We start from the raw sequence: 14241 nt of genomic DNA, 5'->3' as shown, positions 1-14241 counted from the left end.
AGGAGGGGGGAGAGAGGAGAGGGGGGGGGGAGAGGAGAGGGGGGAGAGAGAGAGAGGGGGGGAGAGAGGAGAGGGGGGGGGGAGGTCACGGTCAGTCTCACCCAGCGACGCCCATCACGCACCATCTGACATTCAAATCTTCCATGTCTGCCGAGGTCACGCAGTCAAATGTCCCAAAACCACGTTCTCCACCCCCACCCCCCACACCACCCTCCCCACACTGCCTGGGACTCCACCCCAGCCCCAGCCCCCCCAGCCCCCCCTCCCCCCCCCCCCCCCCCCCCCCCCCCCCCCCCGTGTAAACACAATGCAAGAGAGACGTGTGTTGACAGCGCACAGGTAAATTACATGTAAAATGAATCACTTTACTGAGTCTCGTTAAGCTCTCCTACGTGTATATTGATGAGAAGGGTTTTTCCACTCTCTTTGGCTTTGTTAACTAATGACCCAGCTGTAAAATCCCAGCTATGGCCGTCTTGAAATACCTGCTACCAGCTGTTTCAAAACATAGCTTGAGCTGGTCAAACCAGGTTGAGTGTGGAGCTGGTCTGAACTGGTCAACCAGCTACCAGCTGTTTCAAAACCTAGCTTGAGCTGATCAAACCATGTTGAGCGTGGAGCTGGTCTGAACCGGTCAACCAGCTCCCAGCACGACTTGTTTTCTCGCAGGGGAGCAACAAAAACAGATATCAGTAAGCGACTAGCAATCTCACAGTCACACTTTTGTACAATTGAATACTTGCACTCTTGTCTCTGCTAGCAGGAATGGTGTGTTCCCAGTCAATGGACAACACAACCAATGCTGACCATCTCTCTCGCGCAATAATCCGGAGCAGATGTTGAAACTCGATCTGGAGAGACCGCCCGAGCTGCCTCTCCGCCAACGGCCCGCTGTTCAATGATCAATTCCCCACCCCCTCCTGATCAATAATGAATGAACCCCATCCTGTCTCTTCCGTCAACACAAAACACTCCGTGACATGTCCTACGTGCATAATGGCATTAAAAAAACAACAACACCCTTCCTCACTCATCTGATGCAAATGTGAGATCGGAGCCCAAGACATCCGTGCACATCGTGTAACACGAGATCGTATTGCAGGTCGACGCTGTTGATGAAGTTGGAACATCTGCTCCTCCTCCTGCCGATGGGAGATCGGTGAAATGGCGATCGATTAGCGTGGTCTGAGGCGGGCTACACTCGCCGCTCTGATTGTTTTAAAAAGGTATTATTGACAGTACCGGGCAAAGAGCGAATACGCTGCGTGGTCCCAGACAATGGCCAACGTTCTGAGAAGCCACCTGTGACCTTGATGGACTGAACATCGAGTGAAAGAAAGAGGGGGAGGGAGAGAGAGAGGGGAAGAGAGAGAGAGAGGGGGAAGAGGGAGAGAGAGAGGGGGAAGAGAGAGAGAGAGAGGGGAAGAGGGAGAGAGAGAGGGGAGAGAGAGAGAGAGAGGGGAAGAGAGAGAGATGCGTAGGAGTAGGAGGCCCACTGTGGATCTCTGATTAGACGCGGCCGCAAAGTATCTACACGCAATCGCCATGGTAGCAGAACACATGTGGAGGCCGCCATTTCTGAATCAGATAAGAGAACCAGGAAATCTTTAGTCTGTTCAGACAGGAAATGACCAGTTCATAGACTAACAGGATTCAGGTCTAAACTTTGGACACCATTTTGAGTTATTTGTTTCTCCAAAGGACTGGACCTCTCTCTCTCTCTCTGGTGTAAATGAGGACACATACATCACCGCGGCAACAGACCTGACAGCTTCTGACTTCTGCCCCTCACTCCTCCCTAACCCCTACCTCTCTCTCTCTCTCTCTCTCTCTCTCACATTCTCAGAAGTGACAAGAGGAAGCACAAACTACGTTTTCACTTCCTCTCAGAGGAGCACACACACGCACAGACACACACATAACTACACAGACACACACACACACACACACACACACACACACACACACACACAGAGGTGTCACCTGGCATACAGTAATGGTTGCGCAGGGACTGCAGGTTTCAGTCTGACTCCCTGGAGGCTGGTTCAGTGACAGCGCACTGCTGCTAATATGACCATATTAGTGCAGAAAAGCTCCAGCAGCAGCAACACGACCAGCCCCTGCTCAGCCCTGCTCTTCCTCTGTGGTTTTCACACCGAGTCTGGGGACAGGTGGAAGAGGCATGCCGGACACCGGAGGAACGGATCGCCGTCCTGTTTCAGCCCTGTTCACGTTTTAACCTACCTGCTGCAAAATCCAGCTCCGGATTAATTTGAGTCAAGCTGGTCATAAAGCTGGTCTAGCTCATCTGAGCAGGTCAGCCAGCTACCAGCTTTTTTCAAAACATAGCTTGAGCTGTTCAAACCGCGTCAAGCTGGAGCTGGTCTGAACTGGTGAACCACCTAAACCATGTTGAGCTGGAGCTGCCTGAACCGGTCAACCAACTCCCAGCTGTTTCAAAACCTAGCTTGAGTTGTTTTTTTTTTTCCAATAGGGCTACCGAAAGAGGAAGTTCCACCAGTGCAGACACCTTTTGCAATGCGGATTGTTTGGTGAGATGGAGAGGGGAAGTATGAGTCACACATGCAGAATGGTGCCGCTAGCGTGCTACGTGTCAGTAGCATTCGGCTAACGCACGCTAGCTGCTGGAAGTCAAGTCAAGTCAATGCTATTTGACTTATCGCTTCGTACAGAAAACTGTCACAACGGCGCTTCGCTGAGTAACATAAGGTCAAAACCCAGGCCTGAACCCTCAAAGAACAGCGCATGAGGCACAAAACAACTACCCAGTGTGGTGAAAAACCCTCAAACGGTGGCAAGAAGGAAAAAAGAACCCCCAGGAGGCCATCCTCCACTTCTCCGGAAAGGCCACACATTCTCTCTCTCTCTCTCTCTCTCTCTCTCTCTCTCTCTCTGTCTCTCTCTCCTGTTCCCCACTATCTCTCACAAACACAGGTGTATCGACACACGCCGACACACCCCACCACGTGCAAGTGCCAAGACATTTCACCCAAAAACCTGGTGCCCCCCCCTCCCCCCCATACGCTGAAACTTCCCACTTTCCCACAGCTGGATCTCTCAGTGAAGCCCAGTGACTGATCCAAAGCATGCCTCCAAATCAACCATGAAGTTCTTAAGAGGGAAGAAAGATAAAAGTTCAGAATGGCCCTCACAGTGCCCAGTGTGTCACTAAGTCTGTCGGACGGGAGATCTCAAACAGGGTGCCGGCAAGGACAGCTAGGAATATTTTGGAGCAACCGGAATTCTGCAGGAGGAATGGAGAAACATTCCAGGATCCAAGAACAGAAATTAGCCGGCTCCAGGAATTGTTTGGAAGCTGTGATTCAGCAAAGGAGGTGTTAGTGTAAGTACGAGCTGACAAGTTTCCAAACTTTTGCACACAATTATGTTCACTTTATTAGTTCTAATCTGTAATAAATGCAAATAGATAGTAATCAGCATTCATAATTGCAGGAAGATGTCAGGTTTAGTTTCGTGCTATGGCGCCGGGTCATAGATTTGTTGTGACACTTTGGACAGGGCTTCCCAGACCTTCAGACAGCAATATGGACACAGGCATTGCAAGATATAAATGCACCCATGCAACAGGAAAACACAAATGCACACTCACACACACTGACACGCACACACACACACACACACACACACTTACACTCACACTGACACGCACAGGCACGCACACACACACGCACCCACACACTCTCACAGTCATGCACGCACGCACGCACACATACATCCTCTCACGCACAGGCACGCACGCACACGCGCACACACACACTCTCACAGTCATGCACACGCACACACACACACACAGACTCTCACACACATGCACACACACACAGAGCAGCTGACTGCTGGCCCAGTCACAATGTTCGCATCTGTGAGATGACAGCACCGTAGGGAGATGGAGGCATTGTCACCGGGAGAGAGGAGCCCGCCAGTTCGGACGGAGGCCATCTGAAATGAGCACATTCTCCCGACGCCACACTCTTGCTCACTGACAAACAGGCCTTTCAAACACTGAGCCCATTGTTACTACACACAACACCCGCCCCCCCCTCCTCCTTCACCCTCTCTCACAGCCAATGACCGGGCCGCAGAGGGCCCTTTCCCCCAATGGGACGGCAGCAGCCTTCCGAGCAGCCAATCAGCACAGAGCAAGACCCGCCCCCCCCCGCAAAGCTACAGCCAATCCTCAGCCTCCTCGGGGACCAATGAAATCGCGCACATTCCAGCAAACATTTCACAAGGCCTTCCTCTCTCCGCTCTGCCTGGCTCGCCTTCAGTCAGCCCTTCCATCAGATAATCCTGTTTTCATTCCTCAGACCCAGAAACCTGAGATAGCGGTGGCCTGACCTCCAGGCCAGGCCTGCAGGGCGAGGGCTTCCCCCGCCCCAGCCCCTGGAAGTCAGGTGCAGAGCGGAGAGCGCCCGTGTCGGCCACAGCTCTCCACACTCATCACGTGGAAAATTAGAAGCTGGTGGTGGGCTACTATAAACGAATTGGAAAATCAAAATTGTTCTGCTCGTGACCGTGGTGTCTCATGAAGTGTGTGTGTGTGTGTGTGTGTGTGTGTGGGACTCTGTGTGTGTGTGTGTGTATGTCTGTGTGTCTCTGTGAGCATGCAGGTTTCTGTGTGTGTGTGTGTGTGTGTGTGTGTGTGTGTGTGTGCGTTCAAGGTTTTCTACTGACGCAGCAATCTCAACACAGGAAATACAGCTTTAAAAATAAGGACGAAAAAAACAGGAAGGACACATACATACATCACGAGACTCACGAACACACACACCCTCTTTCTCTCTCTCTGCCCCAAAGCTCTTCAGTTAAGTGCCCACAGGGACTGAGAGAGAGAGAGGGAGGGGGGGAGAGAGAGAAAGAGGGAGAGACAGAGAGAGAGACAGAGGGAGAGAGAGAGAGGGAGAGACGGAGAGAGACAGGGAGAGAGAGAGAGACAGAGAGAGAGAGAGAGTGGGGGGGAGAGAGAGGGAGAGAGAGAGAGAGAGAGAGGGAGAGTGAGATGACAGAACCAAACAACTTCCTGTGCTTTTCCTCTTTGGCTGAGTGCACATTGCACCACACCGGGCAGAAGCGCAACTCGCTGCACTGGTTCAGACACACAATGGTGTCCACTTCCTGGCTGTGTATAAAGACACACACACACACACACACATGCGCGCGTGTCATGCCTGGTATGCAGACACACAGGTTCAGATCAGCCCCAACGAACGGCATACCCCGTCAGCATGCCGTCTTAAAGCAGCGCTACTCAACTCCACGTCCTGCGGGCCGCAGCGTCTGCAGGTATCCGCTCCGACCGTGCGCTACACCGGCTGATTCACCTCATCACTGCACCTGCTTGCGTCAGGTAATGAGCTCATGAGTGAACTCAGGTGGTGCAGCGCACGCCTGCAGACACTGCGCTCTCTCTCTCACACGCCCGCCGATGGCGGGGTTTTTCTCATGCCCTTTGACCCCTGAAGACGTCATACTTCCTGTCACAGTGGACTCCGTCTCTCTATGGTCCCCTTCCCGCATCAGCTGGAGAGGCCAGAACGGCACCAAGTGCACTCTGGGATGCGACAAAAAACACAGACCTCCTCGCTCCGGTAAGGCTACTGATAAAGACCACACACACACACACCTCACACATACCTCACACACACACACACACACACACACACACCTCACACACACACACACACACCTCACACACACCTCACACACACACACACCTCACACACACACACACACACACACACACACACACATCTCTCACACACCTCACACACACCCCACACACACACACACACACACACACCTCACACACACACACACACACACACACACACACACACCTCACACACACACACACACACACACACACACACACATCTCTCACACACACACACACACACACACACACACACACAGGGAGGCAGAAAGAATGGTAACAGCGAAGTCACGGGGAGGTTACAACCCCCCCCCCGCAGTAATACAGCATAATGATTAAAAATATGATTTCATATAATAAAAATGGGGATTTCATCTTGTTATTGCAAAAGAAAACCTCAGAAGTAGTCTTTAGTATTTTCCCCTTAGAATTCACCAGAAATGATCATTTCACAGATGTTCTTAAAAACTTCGGGGAGGGGGGGGGGGGGGGGCACAGGGGTCAAGCCCCAGGACGCTCCGAGACGGTTTCAGTTGTTGGGGACTGTGTGTTTCAACCACCCCTATATTCAATCGAAAGCTATGCATTTGATTAATAAACTATATAAATAGACGGAAAAACAGATGAGGACAGATTAGAACCGCTGAGAACAGGAAATTGGTAGTTATCTGGCTGAATAATGTTGCTAAGCACTGGTCTTAGATTAGCCAACTCACACCAAGTGTTACGTGAGGGAAAAAAAAAAAAACCTGAAACGGATCAGTAAAAGGTGTATTCTCGAGGGCATAGGACCACTGTGTAGGCTACTTTCTACGTTTTTCCGCCTTGGGAAACTGTGGAGGAACAGCAACAGCCATGTAAAGCTCTTAAATTGAGACATGCGCCAATAAATGACATTAAGCCGTTTAGGCCATTATGAATTCCTTAAAACTTCAAACAGAGACGAGAGTGGTAGTTATTTTAAAATATTTTTCATAAGATTAATTATATTTAACAGAGTATAAACAATCCCCCCCCCCCCCCCCCCCCATTTTGTGTGTGCGAGTTCCGTTTATTTTCGGGAGACGCTGTTTTTGTCGGCGATGAAGGGCGCAGGAAGTTGTTAAAGGTGTGGGCCTCCTTGCGAACACCCGCCTCCCTCTTTATCGCTAAAATCGAAAAATTAACACTGTCAACTAAAACGTACGTCTCTAAGCAATAATTAAGTGTAGTTGCACAGCGCCAGTGAGTTGGTAAATCCGTCCGTTAAAACTACAGCTAATGTTACACGTCCAATTAATAGGGAAACGGTTGTGCTGTTCGCTAAAATGACAGCCCAACTTGGGTGTTCGCTTTTTCTAACTTTTCTCTATGCAGCACCCATTTTCCGTTGTTGACAAGATTATTCCGCACAAAAACTAAGCAGACAGTTTTGCTGATTGTATCTCGAACTTGGGAAGTTATTTAATCTAAATAAACAAACAGGAGACAAAAGAGGAACTTGTAGTACCGACTCTCCATTACAGCTAGCCAGTTCAGAAAGGTTAAAAAATATATATATATATAAACCCAAGAAAGACGGTATTTGCTAATAGAAGTATGACCGCAACTGTGATAGCTAACTATACTGCTAACGTTAGCTGATGGGGTTTTTTTGGCCCTTGGATGGTGCAGCACTGTGTATGTATGTATGTATGTATGTCTGTCTGTCTTGTGACAGAATGTCATAGTAGCGTTGAACCAGAGACTGGGAAATACAGCGAAAACAGAACGAGAGACGGAAACGGAGATCTTCACCAGACGATCGCATTAACGCGGAATCCGCTGTCCTAATTTTTAACAGTGCTCAGAACAAAGGAGACAGAACTAAAAATACAACCAAAAAAAGATAGCTGCGCTCGGCAACAGAATCTCGGAGCAATCCAGGCGTCACATCGCAGTTGCGCCAAATGTCTCGAATAACGGATTCACAACTCCACAGTGGGTACCATAAAAAAACAATTTCCTCCGCTCTTGTGAGCTTAGCTATGTGAATTCTTGTTTTTTTTTTTCTTATCAATTATGTAACGTAACGCATGCAAAAATCACGGCCCCACACCCTTCAAAAAATTCAACCTCTCCTTTCAGTGTGTACTATGGGTGCAAGACAAGCCTAAACTAGCTACCGTTAGCTAACCCGTTACTGTTTGCAGCCTTCTTGCACAAACCTTACCTGGTCGATGAGTTTCAGAACAGCCATATCGCGGTCAGCTTAAATAGCACATCCAAGCACCAAGATCTTGTCACGCAAAAATAAAAAAACACAAAATAATAGCTTGCTTGCAAGCCAGTGTGTATACTAAATATCTGATTATTGACGTTGACGTCTAAACTGCACTGAAAAAATGAAGTATTCCGTGTCAGGAGCTAGCTGGTTATTTGTGCTGATGCGAAGCAGATCTGCTGGGCCCGGGCCGTATCCTCCGCGTTCGCCGGCTCCGCAGACGCTATCTGCGGCAGGCGCTAATCGCGGCGCCCGCTGTCACACTGCGACGGGCGAGGAGGGAGGAGGGGACGGCGGGAACGCTTCTCCGGCTGGTGTAAACAGTCCGCATTTACGACAGTCTCACCCGGAGTCGCTCTCTGGCTCCGCCGTACATTCACGCAGAAATACACTCCCTCCTCCACGCTCCGGTCTTCCTGTGTGTGTGTGTGTGTGTGTGTGTGTGAGTACGGGTGCATGGACTCGCATACTGCACAGGAAGTTCTTGCCTCTCTCTCTCTCTCTCTCCTCCACTCAGCTGCACGGCCTTCTGGAGAGTCATCGACTACAGGCTATGCTGTCAGCCCTGCTGACACCCAGAGCGCCCAAACAATCCTGCCCTCTGGTGGCCAAAGGGGCGAACAACACCGTCAAACACCGTTCTCTCGGCAGCCAGGACAGGTGTGACCAACTATAGTAACCGAAATGACACCATTTTGGACAACTTTTCTAATCTTAGCTGTCTTGTAAGGGGCTGTAACCGCGAATATGGGATTCTCACCTCCTTCAATCGAAAGTGAATTTAAATGGTTTAGTCCAATTATTATATTAGTTCAGTTATATTCTAATTCCTCACTGTTTTAAACTGGTCAAAGGGCAGGGTGTTTTCGTGTCAACGTTCACCATCATCACGCTGGCTGCCAGACACGATGACAGATAGTCTTCTGTCACACATATCTTTGCACCGTCCACGGTTTAATTTCACGAGTGTAGACACAGTCATGGGATCAGGGAACTCGGACTGAGTGCTGCATTCCCGACGCTATTGTGTTTTGAGCTCGACAAGAGGAAGAAGACGAAGTATACTTCTGTCTCGTGGAACTCACAGAGTCGTAAGTGCACGTTTGCACCAGGGGGTTCATCGGAGATCAACGTCACAGCCTGAAATTGAGAACCATTACATTACATTACATTACTGGCATTTGGCAGAAGCTCTTATCCAGAGCGACATACAGTTGATTAGACTAAGCAGGAGACAATCCTCCCCCGGAGCAATGCAGGGTTAAGGGCCTTGCTCAAGGGCCCAACGGCCGTGCGGATCTTATTGTGGCTACACCGGGATTAGAACCACCGACCTTGCGTGTCCCAGTCATTGACCTTAACCACTACGCTACAGACCGCCCAACCAAGGAAGAACTGAGGCAGGGAGTGGATTGTGCTGCGAGATCATTGCACGATGTGACAGACATGGCGAGGAGAATGTCTGGTTCGATTAGAGTCGAGATAGCAAGCGACTCCGGACCGGATCTGCACCGATTTTGGTCCGGCAGTGCTGACCTTCAAGCCAGAATCTGGATCCCGGATCTGGATCCCGGAGGCACTTGCTACCTGGAATGGAAATTTATTGAAAACTAGCCCACCTTCTTTGGAGATTATTGACCTCAAACAGAGTCAGACAGATGCACTGCAAATGCAAAGTCTTAAAAGGTGTTTTAGTCTCATAATGAGTCTTAGTCTTTTTTTTTTGTAGAAAAAGAGTTAGCTTGTTTTAAGTTACTGCTTGCTTGACAAGTTATATTTTCTTACCCTATTGACAAATCTTGAAATTAGACAAACTCACCTCATTGGCAATATTTTTTGTCTTATTTAGCAAACATCCATCCATCCATCCATTATCTGAACCCGCTTATCCTGATCAGGGTCGCAGGGGGGCAGGAGCCTATCCCAGCATACATTGGGCGAAAGGCAGGAATACACCCTGGACAGGTCGCCAGTCCATCGCAGGGCACACACACCATTCACTCACACACTCATACCTATGGGCAATTTAGACTCTCCAATCAGCCTAACCTGCATGTCTTTGGACTGTGGGAGGAAACCGGAGTACCCGGAGGAAACCCACGCAGACACGGGGAGAACATGCGAACTCCGCACAGAGAGGCCCTGGCCGACGGGGATTCGAACCCAGGACCTCCTTGCTGTGAGGCGGCAGTGCTACCCACTGCACCATCCGTGCCGCCTTATTTAGCAAACAAGGAATTTGAATTATTTTCAGTGTAATTACAGGACTAAAATACTTGTTGAGACTGACTCAGTTTCGGTTTGTGCGTAATTCAGACTTTCATGAAACCCCCCAGGGGTGTTAATTTCCGGTGTGTGTGTGTGTGTGTGTGTGTGACAGGGGCGCGACACTCTCGAATCCTCAATCCTCGACCGTCCCTCTTTCACCACGTTTAGGACCACGTACGCTCTGGCGAGCGCCCAATCAGAGCGGAGATGTGCCCACTTCCTGTGCCGGCACACTTCCTCTCTCCAGCTTCAAAGGGGAAGCAAATATGACTCCGGCTCATTCGCTTTTCAAGATATGGCCAGCATTAAAATCTGAAATTGATCCATATTTGCAAAAAACAAACTGTACTTCACTTTATTTTGGAGCTACTAGGACTAGATAGATAGATAATTACATTTATATTGCACTTTTTCTCGACACTCAAAAAAAGGAGAGAACCCAATTAGGGTCCTTTTTGTTTTACCGATCGAAACCTTATTCATTTTCATCCAGTTTAAGGAACCGGCCCTCCCCAACCTCCGACCACAGAGCTCAAACATAGACCCGGGCATTGCGAGTATAAAACAACGATAAAGCGGAGAGGGGCGCTCACGGTTAGCGCAGAGCGCTAGCGAGCGAGGACCGCGGGGCTCTGGGAAACTGGGTCAGTGCGTGCGAGGCTTTATGCTGAAGTGGGGAAAAATCAGACTCAATGGATCCTCAAAGACAGCAAGTTTCCACTGTCTGTGGAGGGGGGGGGCGGGGGGGGGGGGGTGGCAGGACTGAGCATGCTCAGTCGCTGCAGTCTGCTCTGGCTGTCGAGAGCACGGTATCGCTCCACAGGTTCATGTGGTTTCACGTCTCTTGTCACCTCTGCCCACAGGGGGGAGGGGGTGTGTGGGGGGGGTGTGTGTGTGGGGGGGGGGGGGTGTGTGTGTGGGGGGGGGGGTGTGTGTGTGGGGGGGGGTGTGGATGGTGGTATTGACCGCCTCTGCACTGGGGTAACTTTCACTACTTACCGAGCAAGGGGGGGTCCAAGGAATCTGGCTGAGCTTTCTATGACTTCTGGAGCGGTGAAATCCAGTGCCTTTATAACCTGCCCCACAAACACATACACACACACAAACACACCCGTGCACTTAGCCCCCCAAACACATACACACACACACACACACACACACACACACACATACGCACTTACCTCGCAAACACACAAATGCACACTTCCCTCCCAAACACACACATACGCGCGCACACACACACATGCATACGCACATGCGCACTTAACCCCCAAACATACACAACACTTGCCCCTTGTGTTATGCTCATTATGCTTGTGTTGTGTAATGTTATGTGTTGTGTTATGCGGTTACTCTCTGGCTCAAAACCAAAACCCCATCTTTTGCTCGCTCAAGGAGGGTCGTTCCCAGAGGCGTCTTAATCGATCTTTGTCCAAATGTCCAAAAGCACCCTAGGTAGGCATTCGCCGTATCTACCCACTGCAGGTAACTGGTGGTTATCTTTATGCTTATCTCAGCCCCCAGCCGTACCCAACCCCACCCCACCCCACCCCACCCCAAAAATCTGACCAGGAATAGGCATTTAGAAAATGGACGTGTGAAAATCAAAGCTGGTTCCATGCATTACTGGCGCCAAGGAAGGCCCGAGATGTCAGTAAATGGCGCCCACTTAGAGCAGAGGACCTTCCAGCCCCACTGATGTGAAAACAAACATGCAACCTGAGCCCTTCGCTGACCGCCGGCCCGGGGCCCGTTTCCATGGGGGCTTCAGCCCGTTTTTCCCGTTCGGCGAGAACACGTCGGTCAAGGCGACCGTTCGTCAAACCCAGCCGAAGGGCGGAATGCGAGTTCTCGCAGGAAACCCCGCCCGTCACATCCCCCCGGTGGCTGCTGCGCTTCAGCGCCGAGGCGAGTTTCTGAACGTTCACAGAAAAGCGGCCCGATATCGTGCGGAAAGGCAGTCTGTGAAACACGACGGAACCATTCAAATCCCAGTAAAATTGATCATTGAAAATTCCTGGTCCGGAGAAGCCCTCGGAGAGCCCACCACATCTTGAAAAACGAGCGTTTCTCAACCTTTCGTATTTAACGTTCACATTCAGGTTTTTAAGTGGGGGAAACTGAACATTCGATCCAGACTCTTGACAAGGCAGCCAGCAAGTCCAATACCACCCCTGAAGGTCTCTTCTGGTGGAAACAAGAAGAAAAGAAATGCACACACACCACTCAGACACTCTCACACTCTCACACACTCTCACACTCTCACAAGCGGGTCTCAAGGTGAAGGCAGGGAGATTCCGCGGGGTCTCGGGGGGCCCATAAAGGGAACACGCGTCTCCGGGGCCCCCCCAGCCAGGGGCCCAACAAAGGGCCCAACAAAGGGCCCGCACGCTCAGCCCCGGCACGAGGACGCCCGCTTGTTTTCCTTTGGCTCGCCGGCGTGTTGTGTCTCTGCGGGAGGAGCAGGGAGTGATAACGCGCGGCATGAGGGGCGGGCGGGAGATCAGAGCCGTGCCCCAGGGCTGCAGGGGCTGCCAGGCACACGGACATCTCCCCGACGTCTTCTCCCCAGGGGCCTCAACCCCTGGTCCCGGGGAGCTACTGGGTCTGCTGGGGGTCTGCAGCCCGGGTCCCGGGGAGCTACTGGGTCTGCTGGGGGTCTGCAGCCCGGGTCCCGGGGAGCTACTGGGTCTGCTGGGTCTGCTGGGGTCTCCTGCCCTGGTCCCGGGGAGCTACGGGGTCTACTGGGTCTGCTGGTTCTCGTTTTCACCTCAAAATCAGCACCCTGCTGAGACCCAGGTAACCAGGTGAGGCGAGGTAACTGTGGAATCAGCGGCTCCAGTTGATTAAGTGCAGAGTAACAACGAAAACCAGCCGACCCCGTAGCTCCCCGGGACCAGGGTTGGAGACCCTTGATCTGTCCTGAGGCCGTCTACTAAAGACCTGGTTATATGCCCAGTGAATGAACACCCCCCCCCCAGAGGACAGCAACTCAAAAAGAACAAAATACTTATCAAAAAAAGACTCACACGTTGTTGCAAACTGATGCGTTTCGACATCGACTTGTGACTTTTACCACATTCTGGGCTGACCACAGACAATATGTAAAAACATGTCAGTTTGTAGCAATTGGGGGAACATATATTTGGAAGATATAACAACGCAGTCCGTTGCTGGGAGCCGATGTCATCACCTGATTTATTTTTCCCCGCACAAGACCCGTATTTTAAGCAAACCCATTTGTTAGCGCCGGCATACCTCTACAATGGCCACCTTCACATCGCAGACCCAGAGAAGACCGATGCTTGTTCAGCTGCCTTCATACGGGCAGGAAGGCTCTTATCACACCCGAGATCGCGATCACAGGCCTCCGATCGTGGAATGATACAGGTTTGAACAGTGCACACCATTTATAAAAAGGTCAACGTTTTTTTTTTTTGCCTTGAGCAAAATTACCATCGGTATTTTGCGCAACAAAATTAGGTCAAGGTTTCCCGCTTTAATTTAGCAGAGGAAGGCATTTTCTTTCTCGCGAAAAGCGAAAATATCCTAGCAAAGCAGACCTGGTTAGGACACGGAGCGAGGCCTGGTGTCCCAGGGAGAGGACAGACAGGAATTTGCGTCTGCGTTTGGAATGTGCCGTCCCGACCGCATTCTCCCAGCGGTTCGTCTGCACAACTCTGACAAACGACTTCAGAGACCTTCAATGACAACTGTTAGGATTGGGGGTTTTTTTGTTTTTATCTTAGGAGTAGAAATCAAAGCAGTCTGCCCGCGCCTAGAATCCGTTTCGTCAGCGATAGACCGCACGGTTTGGCAAAACCGACGTAATTAAATCTCGCCTAGTATGGACTTAACTGGATAAACACAGATAAAATGGTTTACGGTTTTGAATTATGTCAGCCACTTTGAAGGGTTTTCCAAGAGCCAACCCAAGCAAGTCTACGGTCACAGTTGACAGCATAAACGATATTTCCCGTTTAAGAGCAAACATTTCTTTCGGGTTACAGTCGCCACTGAAATGAGAGCAGGACAGGAG

At 50.6% G+C, this 14241-nt stretch overlaps 1 protein-coding gene across 1 annotated transcript in view; it reads right to left on the bottom strand.

Annotated features, from left to right (window-relative positions):
* The window catches only part of ankrd44 (ankyrin repeat domain 44), a 22337-nt gene extending 14427 nt beyond the window's left edge, over positions 1 to 7910 (bottom strand). The window contains exons 1-3 of the mRNA XM_061234149.1: positions 7884 to 7910; positions 4378 to 4422; positions 3205 to 3265 (exon numbers count right to left, since the gene is read on the bottom strand). Coding sequence (XP_061090133.1) covers positions 3205 to 3265; positions 4378 to 4422; positions 7884 to 7910 — 133 coding nt within the window. The remainder of the gene's footprint in view (positions 1 to 3204; positions 3266 to 4377; positions 4423 to 7883) is intronic.
* Positions 7911 to 14241: the final 6331 nt, after the last annotated feature.

This window comes from Conger conger, chromosome 3, assembly GCF_963514075.1.
Source record: "Conger conger chromosome 3, fConCon1.1, whole genome shotgun sequence".
Classification (NCBI taxonomy): Eukaryota; Metazoa; Chordata; class Actinopteri; order Anguilliformes; family Congridae; genus Conger; species Conger conger.
Note: the sequence above shows the minus strand (reverse complement) of the source record. Positions and strands in the feature narration are given on the sequence as shown.